The 22,050-nt window shown below is 38.6% G+C and overlaps 1 protein-coding gene across 1 annotated transcript; it reads left to right on the forward strand.

Moving 5' to 3' along the window:
* Positions 1-6,319: 6,319 nt before the first annotated feature.
* Positions 6,320-10,838, forward strand: LOC103696906 (cytochrome P450 709B2-like). The gene is made up of 6 exons (XM_039130907.1): positions 6,320-6,422; positions 6,549-6,826; positions 8,292-8,515; positions 9,374-9,621; positions 9,717-10,092; positions 10,173-10,838. Exons 2-6 carry the CDS (start codon positions 6,553-6,555, stop codon positions 10,602-10,604), a joined length of 1,554 nt encoding a protein of 517 aa, XP_038986835.1. The 5' UTR covers positions 6,320-6,422; positions 6,549-6,552; the 3' UTR covers positions 10,605-10,838.
* Positions 10,839-22,050: the final 11,212 nt, after the last annotated feature.

Raw genomic sequence — 22,050 nt, forward strand, 5'->3', positions numbered from 1 at the left:
TCAGTTTGTTGCACAGGGGTGACCTCGGAGGAATCAGGACCCGCTCCTTATAATACAGGACTCCTCCCTTGAGTTCGTAATCCTTCATGCACTCAGGTTCGGAGTCTAGCTGCTGGATCTTATTTTGCAGATAGGAGTCCTCTCGGGTGGCAGCCCGGATCTCCTCCCAAATGTCAAAGAGCGGTCGACTAATGGCATGGAGCAGGGCTGCTTCAGGTTGGCGAGACAAGGCATCCGCGGCTGTGTTGTCCTTCCCGGGCTTGTATACAATTTCATACTCGTATCCTAAGAGTTTTGCGACCCACTTCTGTTGTTCTGGTGTACTCACACGCTGTTCTAAGAAGTGTCGAAGGCTTTTCTGGTCGGTGCGGATTTGAAATCTTCTTCCTAACAGGTAAGGTCGCCACATCCGCACGGCCTCCATGATCGCCAGCATTTCTTTGGCATACGTGGACCATCCTTTCTTCCTCACACCCAACGCCTTGCTCATGTAAGCTAAGGGCCTCCCCCCTTGGGTTAGGACAGCTCCAATTCCTTTATCTGAAGCATCAGTTTCAATTACGAAAACCTCTGAAAAGTTGGGCGTGGCTAGTACCGGGGTGGTAGTCATGGCTTCTTTGAGGAGGTTGAACGCTTGCTCGGCCTGTGGACTCCATTGAAACTTCCCTTTCTTTAACAGGGTCGTTAAAGGGGCGGCCATGATCCCGTAATTCTTGACGAACTTCCGAAAATACCCGGTAAGTCCCAGGAATCCCCTAAGTTCCGTTACGGTGGTTGGCTGCCTCCACTCCTTCATCGCTTGTATTTTGTTGGCATCCACCTGTACTCCTGCAGCCGAGATGATATGGCCCAGATATTCAACTTGATGTTGCCCAAACAAGCACTTAGATGGTTGTAGATAAAAGCAATGTTCTGTGAGGATCTGGAGCGTAGTATGGAGGTGAGACAAATGGAGCTCCCACGTAGCGCTATACACCAGGATATCGTCAAAGAAAACCAGGATGAACTTGCGTAAGAACCTTCTGAAAACGGAATTCATGATGGCTTGAAACGTTGATGGAGCGTTACATAACCCGAAGGGCATCACCAGGTACTCAAAGTGGCCGTTGTGCGTGCGAAAAGCCGTCTTGTGGATGTCGTCGGGGTGAACTCTGATCTGGTGATATCCTGCTCGAAGGTCCAGCTTGGTGAAGAAGCTGGCTCCGTGCAGCTCATCCAGCATGTCATCAACGGTAGGGATCGGAAATCGGTCTTTTACAGTAACAGCATTCAACGCCCGGTAGTCCGTACAGAACCTCCAGCTGCCATCCTTTTTCTTTACAAGTAAGACGGGAGAAGAAAAGGGGCTCTGACTCTCCCGGATAATCCCGGCGTCCAGCATCTCGGTGACTTGTCGCTCGATCTCATTCTTTTGGTAGTAAGTATACCGATATGGCCGGACGTTGACGGCTGAGGTTCCGTCATAGAGTGGAATCCGGTGGACAAAAGCTCGCTCCGGCGGAAGCCCTCGGGGTTCTTCAAAGAGAGGGGAGAACTCTTGAAGCAGCTTCTGTAGATCTCTGGGGCATTCTCTCGTGTCAGACCCGGAGGGTTGCACCTCGGAGCCTCTGATCATGACAGCAAAAAGTTGAGTCCCTCCTTTTAGTTCTCGCTGAATCCCTGGGAAACCCAGGGCTCGGGCGGGACGTGCCGGTTGTCCGGAGAGCTCACACTCCCGTCCATCCCACCAAAACTTCATAGTCATTTGCTTCCAGTCGCAGAGCACGGGTCCCAGCTTTTCTAGCCATTGGATGCCAAGGACAGCGTCCAACCCAACAAGTGGCAGGGTGTAGAAGTTCACCAGGAATTTCTTCCCTTGCAGCTCAACCTCCACTGCTCGGAACATCTCCCGGCACTGAAGGATGTCTCCGTTCGCAACTCGGACTTCGAACGGTACAGTGGAGTCAATGGGGAGTCGCAGTTGCTTGGCTATGCGGTCACTCACAAAGTTGTGAGTGGATCCACTGTCAATGAGGACCGTCATTGGTTGCCCTTGTATTCGCGCCATCACCCGCATCGTCTTCGGTCCAGTCCATCCAGAGAGTGCGTGTAGCGAGATTACTGGTTGCGCTTCTTCCCTGGTCTGGCCCTCGCATGAAGGTCAGGTTCCCCATCGCCAACTCCGTCCGCGTCCTCCTCTCGGTCCGCTTCGATTAAGTGAACCTGGGGAGTTTTGCACCGGTGCCCTGGAGTGAATTTGTCATTGCACTTGAAGCAAAGACCTCGCTCCCGCCGTTGTTGCATCTCCTCCCATGTGATGCGCCGGATCGGCGTCGGCGCCGGTAGCCGCGGTGCAGGGAGACTCGGGTTGGGCATCCGTGGGATACCAGTCAGTCGTGGTTGAACGCCTCGAGTGGCCTTCTTCTTTTGTTCCAACCTTCCCTCCCTCATGCGAGCAACCGTGATTGCTTCCCGGAGTGAGTGCGGCTGCCTCATGCGAACCTCCTTCGCGATCTCCTCCTTGAGCCCTCCGACGAAGGTTCCGATGAGCGCGTCCTGTGGCCAACCCCGGACTCGGTTAGCCAGCTTCTGAAATTCCTGTTGATATTCTCGTACCGAGCCTTGTTGCTGAACTCGGGAGAGCTTCTCGTTAAAATTCACATACTCGTTGGGTCCAAACCGAGCCAACAACTCCCGTTCGAAAACCCTCCAAGTAATGGTGGCCCCTTCATCTTGGTATGCTCGTCGTAACCACTGCCACCAGTGGTTAGCTTCCTCGTCTAAGTAGAACGAGGCGGTTGCTACCCGTCGGTTGACAGGGACTCCTTGGCCGTCGAAATACTGCTCGGCCCGATCCAACCAAACAATCGGATCATCTCCAGTGAACCGCGGGAAGTCCATCCGTGGGTGTCGTTGGACCATCGCGAGTTCCTCCGTCCGTCTGTAACCACCCCCCCTTGGTGACTGAGGAGGGGATATAGGTTACTCGAACGGTGTCGGCGACTGAGCAGTGATCTGAAGGTGTCGAATAGCCTCTAAGATCTCCGCGAGTCGTCCATCAACCCGCGCCTCCAAGCCATGTAGTTCCTCCCGCATGGTACTCGTCTCAACTTCCAACCGCTCTATTCTCTCCTTGTTAGACATAGCCAGCTCTGATACCAATTGATAGGTCCCGATCAGAAGCAGGAAAGGTGAACAAGAGAGAAGGATGAAGTCGAGCCAAGTAGGAACAAAAGGGAGAAACGGAATGATATATTTTTCAGCTCGTCTTACGGTGAGAGCTAGACCAGTGCAATGAAAATAACACACTCTCTTTTGGGTGAGAGAAGACCCATACAAAGTATCACTCAATTCACGTCCCATATCCCAAAGCATACACCACATTAAATACTTCCTCCCTTTTCCCATGAAACCCGGACCATCACTCTTCACTCCTCACCATCACTCATCCACTCCCGTACCCCACGGCCTGAGCTTCGGAGCTCAACTCCCCCTTACCTCGTCCCACGTCCACCTCGTCGTACCCCACACACGTGGCTTCGGGGCTCGTCTCTTCGCCTCATTCCGCGTCTCCCACGTCGAGCCGAGCTTGCATGCCTGCCTTCCCACTTCCCACGTTCCGAGCGTCTCCCACTTCCTCCGTTGCTCTCGCAGACGCCGAGCTCTTCTTCCCTCTGCTTCCATCGTGGGTGATGAAGGCCCCCAGATATCGGGGATTGGGTCTTCGGACCCGCTGTGGATGAGTGCGCCTATCAGATTGCCATCTTCAGCATTCAGACTTAAATATGATGTTAAATGGACTAAAATTGTGTATCATTTGAATTAATAGAATCACACCCTAAATCCAGAGTATGATATGGCCATGCTATCGAGAATAGCAGTCTACGATAACAAAGCCAATATTACATTTAGCTTCAAATCTATCTCAAATATAATAGAATAAATAGGAATTCGTTTTCATTATCTATTAAATGTAACCAATACTAGTTCAAAACAGCTAAATTCAAACATAAAAACCAAACCTATAATATTTACTATTCAAAAAATTACTAGATATGCCTCCGCAACATGACATATTCTGATATCTAGTTGGCTTGATTCTGATTCTAATTCCAATTCCTATCGCGAACCAATGCATGCTTAAGTTTATGGAGTGCGCATTAGAGTATGTATGAAGTTTGTTTCATCGATTATGAACACTTAGAATCAGCCTATCTCATTTTAATATTGTTGGAGTGATATGATATGGACCCTCTTATTTAGTGTGTAGACAATTCCGTATTTTGTAACATAGGCTCTTGATAGTTGATGCCATGTTTGGTTATTTTCGTGGCTACTTTCATATATATATCTTGGTTAAACAGCATAAAAAGATTGTTCCTATTTTTACCAAATTCCATATTTTGTATTATAGGCTCTTGATACTATGTTTGGTTGCTTTCCTGGACACACTACGGAGAACTTATATATAAACATGTATTTTCATTTTCTATAGTTAAAATTTGTTGAGCTATATGTGAAATAGAAATATATTATATCCAAAATATAGCTCTTTTTATTTAAGTTTTAAAATAAAACATGTCAATATTCCTTAGATAGGAGCAAATACCGATAGAGTCAATACCGTTATCCTAGTCCCATCCTTTTATCTTCCCACCATCCTCTCCTCCTCTCCAATAAGAATTGAAATCATTGATCTCTATGTTCCATTCCTCAATGAGGTTCTTGAGGGTTCTCTATTCCAAATAGGACTTCCCTATTGATGGTCCATAACTCTTCTCAAATATGGTTTGCTTCCATCAGTATTTGTTTCTAGACCTTGAATTATGAGCTACAATATATTCCTTTCATTTTCAAACCATTCCTGAAATTTATTATGACAGTGCTTTTATTCTTTAAGGTTGATGGCTTAAGTCCGGCTTGTTACATTACAAATTGGACTGCATTGTTGTGCACCAGGCTAATTTAACACCATATTGAGCAGTAGCAAGATAGTACGGTGAGACAGACTCCTAAGAGGATTTTAGTAGCAAATGTCATACTAATTTAGGTTTCCACTGGTTTCCTTCCTTCACAAGCATATTTAAAAGATTCTTCTACAACAAAATGTCTCTTGTGAAGATTCAGTTTTAAAGATTGTTAGACACTTGTGATAATGCATCAGATTATTTATGATGAAACTACTTTATCTTTCATAAACATATAGCTTGCAGGCCACATGTTTTTGCACAAAGCATATGAAGAGAAACCGATTGTCATATACTCAAAACGATGTTGTTGGTTACAGATTTTGAGATTTATTAATGTTTATCCATATTCCAAATATACATATCATGGGCTGTTTAAAAAGCAAATAAATGATTTATGAGAAGTAATAGAAGAAACAAGCCAAATGATGAAGAAAGCATGCTTCTGCCTTGAGAGAGGTGGGACTCTGCTTAATGTCTTGTTTTGTTCTTTCCCCCTCAGTTAATGATAACATTGCAAGATGTCGAAATTGACTAGTTACTGAAACTTAACATTACAATGATAATTATTCCAGCCTATAACTAGTCACCGAAACTTAATATTACAATGGTAATTATTCCAGCCTACGACTAGTCACCAAAACTTAATATTACAATGGTAATTATTCCAGCCTATTTCGTGCAACCTCGTGTTGCTTGCTCGAATCTGCGACTCTGAGAATTCATAGCTCTTCTTCCAATTTTCTCTCTAAATCTTGTTGAAACTAAAGATTTAGATGCTTTTTTTCCGGATGCTTTCTGGTTTTCCTTACAGTATTAAGCCTGTTGGCTGATTCAGTTCTGATGGCAAAGGCCGATAACTTAGAAGTATTAAACGCACATGGTGGTTAAAGTTTCTCCACTAAATAATGTGAGAGCACTACAGCAACTAGAAGCTTTAGCACATTTAAGGAGTAATAAATTTGATTCCCCACCCACCGTGGACTTAAGCAGATGAAGGGAAAGTGACATAACATTTTTCTATTAATAATTTATCACTATCCAGTGGATCGCGCGCTTGGGATTTTTCCTATAAAGCTATCTTGATTCTGATAAGGGTTCAGGATGCAGTCATTTTTCAAAAAGAGTCATTTTTTCTAGAGGAAAACAAGATAAGGATCAGTCCGACCACAAACCAACACGCACATGGAGGGAGAAAAAAAAAAAAACGAGGTGGAAAAATGAAGCAATACGAGCAGGCGTGCCATTGTAAGGATTGGACTTTGTTTGGACAAAGCCAATATTGGACAAAGCCTCTCCTTGCTTGCATCATCCATGATCTCAATTTCAGAGAGCAAACAAGAAACCACAGTCACCAGTTTGTCACAGCAACATGCGTCAAGCAAACAAAATGTCCAAAACTTACGGTATAAATAAGATAGCAATCTTGCTCTAATGCTAAAATATCCTTCAGGAAGGCATCAAAGGTCGGCTGTCGTAAGTTTTCTTTGCTCAAACTGATTTCCAGATCCCCGAATTGCTGCTCCTTTGCATGCTATGGCTGCAAGCAACTAGGTTTTGAAGATTTGGTACTAGGTTCTAACTTAGAGCTTCTTCTTGTAGGGAGATGAGCAATCTTGGATTGGTGTTGGGCGCCTTGGTGGTGGTACTGATATCAAGCCTTTGGAGGGGATTGGTATATCTTATATGGAGAACATTTGCCATAACAAAGAGGTTCAGGAAGCAAGGGGTAGGGGGTCCTTGTGGCAAGTTCTGGTCTGGATCACTTGAGGAGATTCGAAGCATGAAGAAGGCTGGAAGAAAGCTGATCTTGGACATCAACTCACATGATATCACTCCTAGGGTCCTGCCCCACTATCTTAAGTGGATGTCACAATATGGTTTGTTTAAACTCACTAACCTTTCTTCATATTGTAGAGGAAGATGGCATGCCACTCGATGCTTTGATAAATGCCTTCTTATTATTTTTTTCCTTCCAAAGGCTTGTTATATATATATATATATATAATCATTATATATACCATTTTTTCTGGAACACAGTCACAAGATCAGAATGCAGGAACTTAATTTGGCAAGGTGAAAAATTTAAGAATTTTCCAGTTAAAAAAGTTGATTTTCTCTCTCTCTCTCTCTCTCTCTCTCTCTCTCTCTCTCTCTCTCTGTATATATATATATATATATATATATATATATATATATATATATATATATATATATATATATATATATATATGTATGTATGTAATCATTCAGTGTCTCCTCAACTTATCTTCTTCATCTTTTCGGGAACACACAGTCACAAGATCAGCATACAGAAACTAATTTGGCAAGTTGCAAGATTTCAGAATTTGCCTCTTAAAAAAAGTGGAATTTGTCAAAATTCAGAAATAGCCTTAATAAAATTTACACACACAGAATTTGCCTCTTAAAAAAGTGGAATTTGTCAAAAATCAAAAATAGCTTTAATAAAATTTACACACACACAAGCACATGAATACATGCACACGCACGCATATACACATGAACACGTGTGCGCGCACACCCACCCACACAGACACACAGGCACACGGTCACAAGATCTACACACACGTACGCAATAAGTCTCCTCAATCCTCGTCTTATCTTCTTCATCTTTTCTAGAATATAGTGACAAGTTCACCACACACAAACTAATTTGGCAAGGTGCAAAATTTCAGATTTTGTCCCTTAAAAAAAAGTTAAATTTGCCAAAATTCAGAAAAAGATTTAAGAAAATTTACTAAGTAAAAGTAAAGTATATAAAATACTTTCTTTAGTAGTAGAAAGAAGTCTAGCAGAGGCAACAACTATAGATAACAATGAAAGCATCATCTGTAATAGTGACAAATAGCATGATTAACTATAATCCATAAAATTTCATTGAATAAATCATTAACAATTCACAATTAAATAGTTAAATTTAACAGATGCTTGATAATTCTTGTCTGCTCCTGCTAGAAGAGAATAATCCAGCATCATTTCTCTAATGGGACACTAACGGTCGAGTATGATTTGATAATTTCTCAATAAGTTGGAGAACATTATTAGCACGTCCTCAAAGGATAAATACAGAATACATAGACCGGAGAACTTCATATGTTGATGATAGAGTGACAAATGGTAGAAAGATATGTCATACATTCACCCATTTGAGCACTCAAAAAAACTCCATAAATATTGTTCATGTGTCCAAGAACATGGAAATGAGCTGCTTTGTAATAAGTCAAGCTAGTCTTTAGTTACTGTAAAACATGACATAATTCAACTACAAAAGATAAAAAGTTAAAATATTATTAAATTTCTTAACTATGTTGCTGCATGCCACAGGACAAACATTTCTATATTGGTTTGGACCCCATCCAATGATATGTATCACTGATCCAGAGTTGGCTAAGCAAGTGTTGTCGAACAAATTTGGTTTCTTCCCAAAGGTGACACCAATTCCTAGCATATTGGCTTTAGTGGGTAAGGGTTTGTCTCTCACTCAAGGGGCGGAATGGGTTAGGCACCGGCATGTTGTCAGTCCTGCTTTTACAATGGATAAGCTCAAGGTCAGTTGCCTATGTACCTTTCATATTTTATAATAATGCTGCAACAACCCTTGGCACATAACCTGTTTTAATAGAACAGGTTACAATAATAACACTTACAAAAGGATGCAAGTTTACATAGACCACACCCCCCTGGCCCCTCCCACCCCCACCCCCACCCCCCGCGCGCGTGTTTGCCCGAAAACATCCATCCATCCATACGTGTGTACATACCTATGTAAATAAACAGATACATATATAGATATGGTTTAAGAAACCAATAGTGATGTCGGTGGCATTGCTTATTAGAATCTTTATGTTTTTCTATACCCAAAAATAGAAAGCCAGCATAGAGTTAACTCAATTATTCTTTTCTTGACTTCTTCGATATTGCTACTACAATATTAATGCTGCAATTTTACGAACTGATTGCTTGCCTTAAACATAGTGGAATGTAGGAAAAGAATTCATTTAGCCAATTCCAACTAGTTTGGGACTAAGGTTTAGCTGAGTTAAGTTATATTGGCTTTGATACTGCAAATTAAAATATGATGTAAGCAAAAACAGGCCTAATGTTGGACCCTATTTCATTAATGAATATTGATCTTCATATTTGATTTCTTTGTTGGTATTTGTAACACTGTGACTCCAGCACAGAAAATTGCTTCATGTTTTTCCAATTTGTGAAAGAACTGAAGTAAACGACCATATTTCTTGAACAATCATGATGAGTTCAGTCACTGTCCAAACTTATATGTCTATTAATTTATTTGAACTATAATAATAGTACTCAAAGACCACATAATCTAAGGGTGGCTGGCATGATTTATGTGCCTGCACACATTTTAATATGTAACCTAACTGCTTTTAGTTTGATAGACGATGACAAACAAGATGGCAGCATGTGCTCAATCCATGCTAGAAAGGTGGCAAGATCTGGCAACTCAAGCTGAGGGCCAAAGAGAGATGGAGGTCAGCAGCCAACTTCAAGAGTTAACATCAGATGTAATCTCCCACACAGCTTTTGGAAGCAGTTATGTTGAGGGCAAGGAAGTCTTTCAGGCACAAAAAGAGCTCCAGACACTTGCAGCAGAAAGTCTTCTCAATGTCAACATCCCTGGATACCAGTAACACATTTTTCCTTTTATCCTTTCATGACCATACTATGATTCATAAAACATGGCTTAGCAAATCTAACTACAATCATATCCTTTGTTAGCAGATATCTTCCTTCTAGGAGGAATCTGCACAGGTGGAAGCTAGAAAGAAGAGTGAGGAACACACTGATGCACATCATACAGGGCCGATTAGATTCGAAGGACTCCAGCTATGGAAATGATCTGCTTGGGTTGATGATGGAGTCTTGCAGATCAGACCCTGGTCAAGAGCGAAAGGGTCAACTATTGAGCATGAATGAGATCATGGATGAGTGCAAGACATTCTTCTTTGTTGGACAGGAGACCACCTCCCATTTGCTTACTTGGACTGTGTTCTTGTTGTGTACCAACCAAGAATGGCAGGAGAGGCTCAGAGAGGAGGTGCTCAGAGAATGTGGTACAGGAATTCCCAATGCAGACATGCTCAGCAAGTTAAAATTGGTATATATTTATCAGACACAACGTATATCCTCCTGCATAATTTGTCTTTAAGTTATTTACATAATCATCTCTTTTTGCAGGTTACCATGGTTCTCTTAGAAGCCTTAAGGCTCTATGGCCCAGTAGTCATGATGCAAAGAATGGCTGCTAAAGATATGACCTTAGGAAACCTAGTGATTCCAAAGGACACCAGACTAGTAATACCAATTGCAATTATTCATAGGAATAAAGAGGTTTGGGGAGCTGATGCTGATGAGTTCAATCCTCTTAGATTCAAGAATGGGATATCCAAAGCTGCCAAGCACCCCAATGCACTACTTGCATTCTCGATAGGACCGAGAGCATGCATTGGTCAAAACTTTGCAATGTTGGAAGCGAAAACCGTGATCGCCATGATCCTCCAGAGGTTCTCATTATCTCTCTCCCCAAACTATATACATGCACCAGCGGACATGTTTTTTCTTCAGCCCCAGTATGGGCTTCCTATACTTCTAAGACCCTTGAACGTCTGAAACACCCATTCCATTATTAGCATATATAGTTATCTCTATGTATGTGATTGTGCCATGTAATGTTACTGTCTCATTGTTGTCTTCCGTCGGAGCTTGGTCTTGATAACTTTTTGTCTTGTTAATGTTTTAAGATCTCTGATGTGTGCAAGAGACACTCAGCTATCATTAGTTTACTTCTCTATATGTATATGAGTGTACCATATATTTGTACCATATATGTATATGAGTGTACCATCTCCAGTCCTTCTCACATTGGACTGTTTGTGGCCTCCATATATATAGTACCATATATTGGATGTAAATGCAAAGATCAGATATTGAATTTAACTTATAATACATATCCCTTTTTAAAATTAACAAAGTAGGTGTTCCCTCTGATTCCTGACCCTTTGATTGCCTTAGCCGACCAACTTTTGTTGTTTGCAACTGATGTTGTAATGTTTCTATGCTGGATTCTCATCCAATATTGCCCATGTTGTCTGCAAACGTTGTAAGAGCCCATATTTTTGGGCCTAGGCTGGCCTCTGGGCCATGGTGCTTGCTCGACCCTTGTGGCATGGGAGGAAGACTCCTGATTGGAGTCTTCCTCTTCTCCTTCTCGATTTTCCCCTTTGATTCTACCGGAGGAGGAAGGTCGTAGCTTACTAAAATGCTGCCAATCCTCGTCTATAAAAGACCCCCTTCCTTCTCTTCCTTGGCATCAACCTGGGAGCTCTTCCATTAGAGATTTAGAGCTTTGATCGCTAGGTGATCCGTGGGAGAAGCTCGGAGTGTTCACCATTCGACTAGCCGGAGAAGCTCGCCGGAGGCAAGGTGAGCTCCCTTTCCTTCTTCTCTTCGGTCTTTGGGCCTCTATTCTCCTTGAATCCAATCGACAAGCTGCCGGATTGATGTGAAGCCGGACTCCCCTCTTCGGTCTATTCTATTTCGTTTCGGCCAGTCGTCGCCAAGCTTGGCACACCGCCGGCACCTCTGAGGCCATCGACCATGGGGCATCGTCGACCATGGGCCGTTGTCGTCGAACATCCCCTTCAGTTAGGAAGAAGGAAGAAAGAGAGAGAGAGGGAGGGAGAACCACCCGATTCTCTCCTCTTTTCTTGTTCTTCTCTCCCCTCTCTCTAGTTTCTCTCTCTTCTTGTTGGGGTTTCTTATCTCTAGTTTGTTCCAGAGAGATCTTTGTTTGTAAGGACTGTTGGATAGTCTTGGAATGCAAGGTGGTGGGGGACCTTTTAGAGAATAAATTGAGGATTCTGGGTTATCAGATACTCTAGATAATTTTTAATGTTGACTTGGTTCTGTAGGAGAATAATTTATTAGACAAGAGGATGTTGAGCAAGGTTCTACACACCCTAGTTCGTAGATTGCAGTGGGTAGGTGATTGATCTGTCTGGTTATCAGCAAAGAGATAAAAATCCTTGTACATCAACTTGCTTGATATAAATATTTTTGTACCTATATATGTATGACGTGTTAATGATCAAGATAAGTAAGAAGCAATAATAATTTTATGATGGTTTCTATATTAAATATTATTTTGATCAAGTATGCTTGTGATTAATGGTATAATAGATACATATATGAGCATAACTTACATTCCATGAGATGGTCTTGATAAATCCAAATATCTGAATTGCATTCAGCCATATGATTTTAGAGTTTTTATCTGATTAAAGTATTAGAGGCACCCAAACATAATGGAATTTTAGGCATATAATTTGACAAATAGAATCTTTTAAAGTTTGAAGCCTCATTTTTATAGTAGATAATCACCTTCATGAATCCTTTATATATAATAGACTTAGATATTTTGTCTTCCCAATGAATTAACGGAAATAGTTAATACAGATAGAGAGGAATGGCGTCAATAACAGAAGTGACATGTATGCTATCAAAAGAAAAAAAAAAGATGATTGATGTAGATGCACCCACAATTGTAGTCATGTGATCATTACTAGGTCAATTTACTGGATCTTGCTATGGCAGCAAATAAAAATAAAAAATAAGAATTTTCTAACTAAAAAAATAAGAAACTCCTCTTCTAGAATGAACAAATGACAACGAGAAATAGAGGTCAATGCCTTTGTAGAAATCAAGGGCTACTTATTAACATTTCCAACAATGGTTAAATCCCTGAACAAGTCATTTCTTCTTTGTCTTTCAAACCTCGATTACATATTTATATGTGACCTTTCTATTTATACACATATATATGGTCATGCCATACAATACTACAGAGGCTCCAACTATTAGGTTGCATTGTTCAAGATGGCTTATTTGAAATGATCGTCACATTGCATCTCTAATTGGGACTTCTTAAAGACCACCAAGTCCCAGGAATGAGGCTATGAGGCACGTTTGCACGGGCATTACACAAAGTGGCGCATTAAAGAACGTGCTTTACAAATTATATTGTATCTTATCTTATGATATAATCATTTTCATCTCAACTCAACTAAGTCTTAATTCCAAACTAGTTAGGGTTGGCTTCATGAATCCTTTTATACTATTCCAGTTGGTTTAAAGATATATTCTTTAAGAGATGTTGAAATGTCAAGTCCTTCCTTACTATTTCATATCACATGATTTTTGGTTTACCTCTATTCCTTTTTACTTCTACATATATCAAACTACTCCTTCATACCGCTGCATCCCTCAACCTATATTGTACATATCTAACCCATCTAGTTTGTCTTTCTCTCAATTTCTCCTCAATTAGTGCTACATCCACCATATTATGAATAGCTTCATTTTTTATTCATCATTCTCTCGTATTACCATACATCCATTTCAATATTTTAATTTTGACCACACCTATCTTGTGCATATGTTATTTTCTAGTTTCTTAATTTTGTACCATATAACTGGTCAAATGGCTATCCTATAAAACTTTTCCTTCAACTTGGCAAATATTATATAATCACATAATATCGAGTTATGCTTCTCCATTTTATCCAACCTGCTTTAATCATATTGGATATCATTCTCTTCTCCCCTTTATAAATAATCAAATCCAAAATATCAAAATTGATATCTCTTAGGTACTGCATGATCCTTAGTTTCAGACCACCTTCATCCTAATTTCTAATTTTATTAAATTCTCATTCCATGTATTCCATCTTGTCCTACTTAACCTAAAATCCTTCAATTCTAATGCGCTCTTCTATTATTCTAACTTATGATCGACCACAATATTAGTTTCATCCACTAAGATTATATCATCCGCAAATAGAATGCTTGGGAATGTTGTCCTGAATATGCCTAGCAAGTGCATCCATAACTAGTACAAAAAAGCAAGAATTTAGAGTAGGTCCTCAATATCAACTAAACCTATTATGATTAGAAACTTACTAATATTACTACTAAGAGTTTTCATACTAGTAACTGCTGTACCATACTTGTCCTTAGTCACACGAATGGAAACTCCATTCTTTTCTAACAACCACCATAAGACTTCTTTAGGAACTATATATATATGCTTTCTCTAAATCAATAAAAATAATATAAAGAGTTTGTCTCTTTTCTCTATACTTCTTCATTAACCTCCAAAGGAGAAAAAAGTTCTTTTGTCGACCTTCCTGGCAACAAAAATGAAGGGATGGATCTTTTGTTTTCTTTTTTCCGCATTATGTTGCTTAGGATGGCCTTATATACAAGGCTAAGATATAGTAAAATATGTTATTATATGTTGACCCTAAAGAATTAATTCTGATGATGTAAAATAGTTGAGTTAAAAGTTGACTAATCTATTACTTTGAGTATAATTGATTAATTTTAGGAAGCAAGAAGAAAGCTTTTAGCCACTCTCAAGTAAGTATCATCCATCTGAAGCTCCGTATCAATAAGCTAACTCCAAAAGGCCATGATAGCTTTTTTTGGAAGCTCACATATAAAGACAGAAGATTTCATCTTGAGCTGCCTCAAGAGTCGACTTGAAGCCTGCAACAAGTCGATCCTAGCACACTGTCACTAACTGACGCACCTTCACGAGCCAACTCCAATAGATTGTGCTCGACCCTAGAATAGTCTTAAAGGACAGACAAAAAGCCACAAAATTTATTATATTGATGAGTCGATCTATGAAGTACTCGAGCCGACTCCAACTTAGCACGAGTCGACTCCAGACAAAAGCGAGTGGACCCAGAATGATCATAGAGAAAAGACAAGGAGTTGAAAAAATTATCGTATTGGCGAGTCGACCCATGGAATTCATGAGCCGACTCTACTCAGACTCAAGTTAACCCCAAAAAGAGACAAGTCGACACTAGAAAAGACATAGGAGAAAGATAGATAGCAGTAAAATTTAGTCTGTTGAAGAGTTGACCCCTAAAAGCAACGAGTCGACTCCTGATAATCTCAAGTCGACCTCTAAAAATCTTGAGTCGAATCTGAACTGAGAGAGATGACTTGAAAAGTGCCACAAACGAAAATAGAGTAGAGCAAAAATAGAAGCAAGCTCGAGACGACTCATGAAGATCATGAGTGAACTTCTGAAAATTTCGAGTCGACCCCTCTGCGCTTGACAACTATAACTGCTAGTTTTCCTATGAATCAAAATAGTTGTTTTTATCTCAAACGTCTCTATTAATTGTCTAATGGCTAGAAAAGTGTTCCAACTTCTCCAAAGTGTATAAATTCATAGGAACACCAAAAAAAAATATGAACTTCAGCACTATAAAGAAAAATCTAATAGAGCCCAGAGAAGAAAGCTAAAAAGAGAGAGCTGCAAAGAGAAAATCATTTAAAAGCTTTCATTATGAGCTGAAATACTATATATTGAACATCAGAGAATTGGTGAAGCGCCTTCAAAAGTATTCAAGTCAACCAACAGAGTGTAACTCTATTTATTATTTTGTATTTATTGTCTTGGAGCTATATTCATGGCAACAATATTTACTTCTTTCTATTCTTTGCTGTAATAAGTTTCAAGGATTGAAACTTGAGGAAAAGGTCCATCTAACCTTGAATTGGATTATGTTGAGCCTAGGATAGGCTCGAAGAAGGTTTTGGTTGATTGCCAAAAAAATCAACTAGATTGATTGTGAACCTGAAAAACAACTGGGCTGTAATTTGAGTTATAGATTATAGTAAATTGTTTAGGAAAAAGATCTTGGAGAGTGGATGTAGGTGTAGGTTTACACTGTATCGCTATTATTTTTTTGTATTTGCGTTGATTGCTTTACTTGCTTTTATCTTCAACACATTTACTTATTAGTTTGTTACTAAAGTTTATCTTCTTCTTTCAGGCATTTAATTTCGCTACATTAGTTAAAGTTTTTGAAAAATCTAATTCACTCTCTTCTTGGGCTGCATAACTGGGCAACATTATATATTAACAATTTGCTTTAGGAGCATCCGAGATATGCAATATATGACCTTATAAAATTGCAGAAGCAATTTCAAATGCTAAAGTCCTGGATTTCCTCTTCTCTCCAGATCTTTTCTCTTTTTTTCTTTCCATTTCTCTCATTGATGACAATAGCTGGGTATAAGATCTGAATGAAGAGGTCGTCAGGGGCATCAATATCTTCTCTCCTCATTTTACTAATTAAACAAGGACTTTCGTCAGGCAAGTTCGATTAGATGCAATCAGATTGTATCCACTCTTACCATATCCATATTAGATAGCTTGAGTTATAATGTCTGAATTTGGCATCAAAACCTGACATAAAAGTTAGTACTCTGGATACCAGCAGATTCGATACTCGAATTTGACTTGAGTATATGTACGATTCAGGTCTAGACTAACCAAATTGGACCCTAAGGTATGGAGGCTGTAAAATCAAAATCGGCAACTCTACTACCTTGGTTTACCACATGAATTCAACTAAGTTTAAGAAGACTCTTGCAACTTATTAGAATCTAATCATGAAGATCAACCCTCTCTATTATCCTCTCAGATTCTTTCTTCATTGCCATGAAGTTTGTGCAACTAGGAACTTAAAAGTAAAAAAAGCTTTAGCACCAGGTCATTAAAAGACAAATCTTCTATGTAGGAAGAAGAAGAAGAACAACAAGATAAACTTCAGAGCAAGTAGAACCTCATGATTAAACACTCCTACTTCAACAACAGACATTTTTTATGAGGTGGTTCCAACTTGCCCAGGTAAAGAGACTATGGATCAAAAATATCAATAGAAAATAAAACTCTAGTACAACAAAATCAAGAAGAACTGAGAAGTTGGTTTGAGAAATCACAAATCCAAAGAGAACATACATAAATCCCAATCAGCCTAGGACAACACTTTGCATTCTTTTTTGAAATGACAAAGAGGGAAAGGGAAATTAAATGGACAGGTGGAGATTTGAAATAGTAACTTGCAATTAGACTTCAGCAAACTAAACCTGATCCACTTGTCCAGGCCCGATTTTTTTGCCCAGCTTGGGCTTTGTCTTCTTAAAATTAGCCTGGCCTAGAGTATATGATATATTATACATAATGTTGTTTTATAATAATCTATGATATTATTTAGTTGTTATTTTAATTGAAAAAGAGAAAAAAGGCTAAAGGGTGGAAATTGGGATAACTTAAATCCGTAACCCGTAAATCACCTTCTTCCCTCCACATATCCAACTTATTTTTGAATTTAAATACTAAGTCACCCCTCCGCTCCCCCCCTCCCCCCCCCCCCCCCCCCAAAAAAAAAAAAAAAGAAAAAAGAAAAGCAATTTGGCTCTTTTTGAATCTCACCCATATTTGTATATAACTTCTTTCATTATGGACGAATGATGTAAAGATCCATTTTTTACATAATTTTATATCAATACTGATATTAGTAATTTCTTGATAGAACATGAAAACTTTTCCATTCATTGTATTTCTCCCTTATCTTTGTAGCTTCTAGCTAGTAAGCCATTTGTATTTCTTGATGTCGTCATTGGATTTGACATAGCATTATGTGACATCGGTCTTTCCTGTCAGCATTGAATTTAACATACATGCAGAAAATGCAATCATTTTTTTCATTATAGCTAATGAAAAGTTTACTTAGGAATACTATTGGAGAATTTCTGGGATAAAAGATCTTGATCTACAAATATGTTAGCAAGATTTTTTTTCATAAATTAGTCTTTAAGGATAGGAGTTACATTTAAAAAGAATTAGAAAATCAGAGTTATATAACGAAGTTTTAGAATATTATCAGAAAAATAATTAATAGAGATAATAGAATTTAAAAAAGAAAATCAGGAAAAACAATTCGATCATTAGCTACACGATTGATGGTGGTTGCTAAAATATTTTGAAAATGTTTTGCGAGCAAATAGTAACATGCAAAAGCATTGAGTTTATTCCAACAATGGAGCTCAAAGCATTGGTAGCTCGAGATAAGCCTCTTTTTTACATGGAGTCCAAGAGCTTGTCACTGTCTAGACTATACCAGAGGGAGGGAGACAGAAAGCTGGGGGGTGGGGGCGAGAGAGAGAGACGCAAGAAATTCATGGATCTTCTAGGCATTCTAGACATTTCTTATGGAAGCCAATGGAAATTTCAGAGAAGCTATTCAATATAAAAGATGGCACATGTGAAAGGAGGAAAAAACAAAAGCATGTATGCTAGATAAGACAAAAACATTCACCCAGATACCTAGTAACTGGTTGCCAATTGAACAAAATATATATTGATATAAAGGGATTCCAACATATTTTTGCTTATATGAGTAAGGATTCATTATTATGTCCAACTTTCCACATGGAAAGAATCACTATTTTAGAAGCAACTAAGCAGCACCAACATGCCCTATTTCCTTAATAATATTATGCACTCAAGCTATCAAGACATCCAATGATATAAAATAATAGGAAAAGAACTAAATAAGAGTATAAACATTCAGATGTAAACATATGAACAAGAGATTAAGAACAAAATTACGACAATCTAATAGTAATCCCACTTGCACGTGGTTTGAACATGCATTTCGGCAAAAATGTATAAAACAGAAAAATTATACTATTCTGTTATCCTTTATCTTATTTAACAAACTAAGAATTCATGATAACAATTTGTTTGAAAGAGATAATCAAAGTGAATAAACTTTGAATGACATTTTCCTATAGCTTAGACTAGGACAAAATATAACACTGAAGCTCTCGATCATAAGTGATTTTTCCTTACAAAAAAGATTAGAATATTATAACTTGAAACTGTTGCTTCATCATTTACGGATGCATTATTTGGATAAGCAGCCAAAATAATGATCAAGTGGTAATTACCATGAATTTGAATAGTAACATAGGAACAAAAGTATGTATCACTCAAGGAGTATAAACCCTATTTCTTCAGCTTTCTATGATTAGAGTGAATGCAACCGCAAACAAGCACCTCGAGCACCATCTTCACGTGCACATGGTTAAGTTTTACATATAGACAATTATAGTGATACATGTGCACAGCACAAATTCCCTAAATTGCATGACAAAAATGAATATGCACCAGCACCTATATATGTGTGTGTGTGTGTGTATGTATATGTATATATATATGTATATGTATGTATGTATGTATATATGTGTGTGTACACACACACATATATATAATGTATATATGTATATTTTCATGAAGCTACAAAGCATAGAGTAAGACAACAACGGGTAAGGGGAGGATCTAAAGAGGCAACTAAATGTTATGGCAGAATAGGGACGAAAGTGGATAGGATAATATCTGTCCGGATCTATTTTCGTATCTTAATCTGTTTGGATAGGGATAAAAATTTGAGATTTCGACTAATATCTGTATTCATATCTGTATCCGTCAAAGAAAAATGAATTTGCCACAAATACGACAATCAGGACAATGCAACATCGTCAATATCTTCAAAAATTTTCTCAAGTAGTAGTGAGAGATTATCCTAGTGGGATGCAACCATGAATTCAGCAACGGAGTATTGAGCTTGACATGAAATTTGAACCGCTGGAAAGAGCTTTGGTTAAACACTCATTTTGGGCCAGCCATCGATGAAACCCAGTATGACAGATCAAGCCTGCTACTATCAAGTGACCTTGAGTGCTGCGACATGCGGAGATATTTGCAAAATAGCACACGCACCTTTCCTCCATGATCAGGCATACCAATTGCAACCTGAAAAGTATGAGCGGATTGTTAGAAATTAATTTGTAATTCTAGAAGCTTACAATTAATATGAGTAAATTTAAGAGTTATGTAATTCTGGTATTTAATGCTTTGGAAAGTCAAAGAGACATCTTAAGTAAACTAAGAGTCATGGAGATCAAAAAATCATTCTTGAAAAGCTATTAGATATCACTACACTATCAAATTTTTCATGCCACTATTTTGGAGTCTTCTTCTCTGACCTGTACAATGATTTAATAGTCTACATATTTTATGTTCTTGTCCTGGAACTACAAACATTCATGGACCTTTAATTCTCCATATAACAAGGCTATTTTAACAGTCACCTGAGGGATACAAATGGATGCTACAGCAATTAAGGCTCTTATTGTGGTGCAACAGATGAGTAAGTATCAAAATATTCAATCCCCTTATGTTGTATAAACTAACCTAGCTTTAAATCCTTTCAACTATAACATTGGGTCCCAGTTTCCTTCTCAAAAGCCACTTGCATCCAATGGTAAAAATCTAGAGCTAAATCAATTAATTCCCATATATTATTAGCCACTCTGGAATCCATTTCATTTTTATTGCTTCTTCCACCAAAAATGCTTCTTCCACCAAAAAGGAGAATATATAGATGACACTGCCTCATGAAAGGCTAGCAGGATTACTTTCCACTAGATAGATAAATAACTCATTACCTAAGTTTGGTTCTCTTCTATTACATTTACTTCTAGGTTCAACTATATCATTATTTTTCTTAGATGCAGGAACAGAAAGATCCTATTTGGTGGGGGCGCTTGGAGAGCTTTCTATATTCACTTCCTTCTCAAGAAGCCATTGATTACCTACAAGGTTTCAGGATTGGGGAGCTTGGTGGCTGTAAGATTGTACCAGGATTTTGTTTTAATTGTTTAACAAAGATTCACTCACTAATAGTAATGGGTTTGAGATGTTAACATAAGTCAGAAATACATGAAAGATCATATAAGATTATAATTGAAACAACATATTTGTAAAAGCTTATGATGCCACAAATATTTTGCTAAGTGGAGGTCAGGTTAAATAATGTTTTCCATATACTGTTTAATGTACTAGGAGCACAACTGGAAGATTTGGGTGGATTGGATTATGTATTGTTGTGATTTCTAATGATGGTGATCTTCCAAGATTTCTTGGTGAACTCTAGAAGAGGGATCACCAAGGAAACATGTAAGAACTAGATTCTTTCATACTTTAGGTGGATTTTCATATCATTTATCAACTATACACTCAAAAAGAAAATAGTATTGATAGATGAAGTACATGATAAATAGGATGAGTCTATGCAATTGATTGCAAGTCCTCTGCACTCTGATTGCAATTTGAGATCGGCTCTTCCCTTCAAGCTTTGGTTGGTGAGGAAACAACAGGGCTGAGCTGATCCTTTGCGCGATTCAAATCATCGATCATAACGTGCACTTAAAAACTTATAATCATCGACTAGTGAAACAGTGATCACCATTGCTTTCAATTTGGACACATCTTAAAAATATTTTGATTGACTGCTCATTGCTGATTGCCAACTTCGGCATTCAAAATTAAATACCATGGATGTTAAATGGACTGAAATTGTGTATCATTTGAATTAATAGAATCACTATTTCGTTTTACTTAGATATGCCTCTACAACATGACATATTCTGATATCTAGTCAGATGGTATTTGTGGACAAAAATGGATTCATCATCTACCTTTAGGATATATTTGGTCGGGGGAGAGTTAAGCTCTGAAATGGGAAAGGAAATGCGTGATTCTCATTCAAACTGTTTGGTTAGAAAAAATCCCATTCTCATTCCAATTTCTGGAGGGAATTAGAATGCTCCAATTCTCCAAAATCCATTTTGGACTCTTCTATGGCATTCAAATTCCATTCTGATTTTAGTCATAAACCAAATACGTTGGAAAATATGGCCATTCCGATTCCTATTCAAATCTATTCTGATTTTGATTTCGATTCCAATTCTGGCCATGAACCAAGATGATTAAGTTTATAGAGCGTGCATTAGAGTGGGTATAAAGTTTGTTTCATTGATTATGAACTCTTAGAATCATCCTAATTCATTTTCATGCTGTTCGAGTGATATGGTATGGACCCTCTTGTTTTGTGCATAGACAATTCCGTATTTTGTATTATAGGCTCATGATACCATGTTTGGTTGTTTTTGTGGCTACTTTCACATATATTTCTTGGTTAAACAGCATAAAAAGATTGTTTCTATTTTTACCAAATTCCATATTTTGTATTATATGTAACAACCCAGGACCTCACCCAAAATAGCTAGCCGGAAGTTACTATTTGAGTTCCTTGATCCTGTATAAATACCCAAGATCTACCCA

The sequence above is a fragment of the Phoenix dactylifera genome, chromosome 1, assembly GCF_009389715.1.
Source record: "Phoenix dactylifera cultivar Barhee BC4 chromosome 1, palm_55x_up_171113_PBpolish2nd_filt_p, whole genome shotgun sequence".
In the NCBI taxonomy this organism is placed as follows: Eukaryota; Viridiplantae; Streptophyta; class Magnoliopsida; order Arecales; family Arecaceae; genus Phoenix; species Phoenix dactylifera.

What these genes read in the sequence shown, in the direction of transcription:
- LOC103696906 (XM_039130907.1), top strand. Translation starts at nt 6,553, where the DNA reads ATGAGCAATCTTGGATTGGTGTTGGGCGCCTTGGTGGTGGTACTGATA. An exon ending in TAAGTGGATGTCACAATATG is followed by an intron (nt 6,827 to 8,291) that starts GTTTGTTTAAAC and finishes TGCATGCCACAG; the next exon opens with GACAAACATTTCTATATTGG. An exon ending in TTACAATGGATAAGCTCAAG is followed by an intron (nt 8,516 to 9,373) that starts GTCAGTTGCCTA and finishes TTAGTTTGATAG; the next exon opens with ACGATGACAAACAAGATGGC.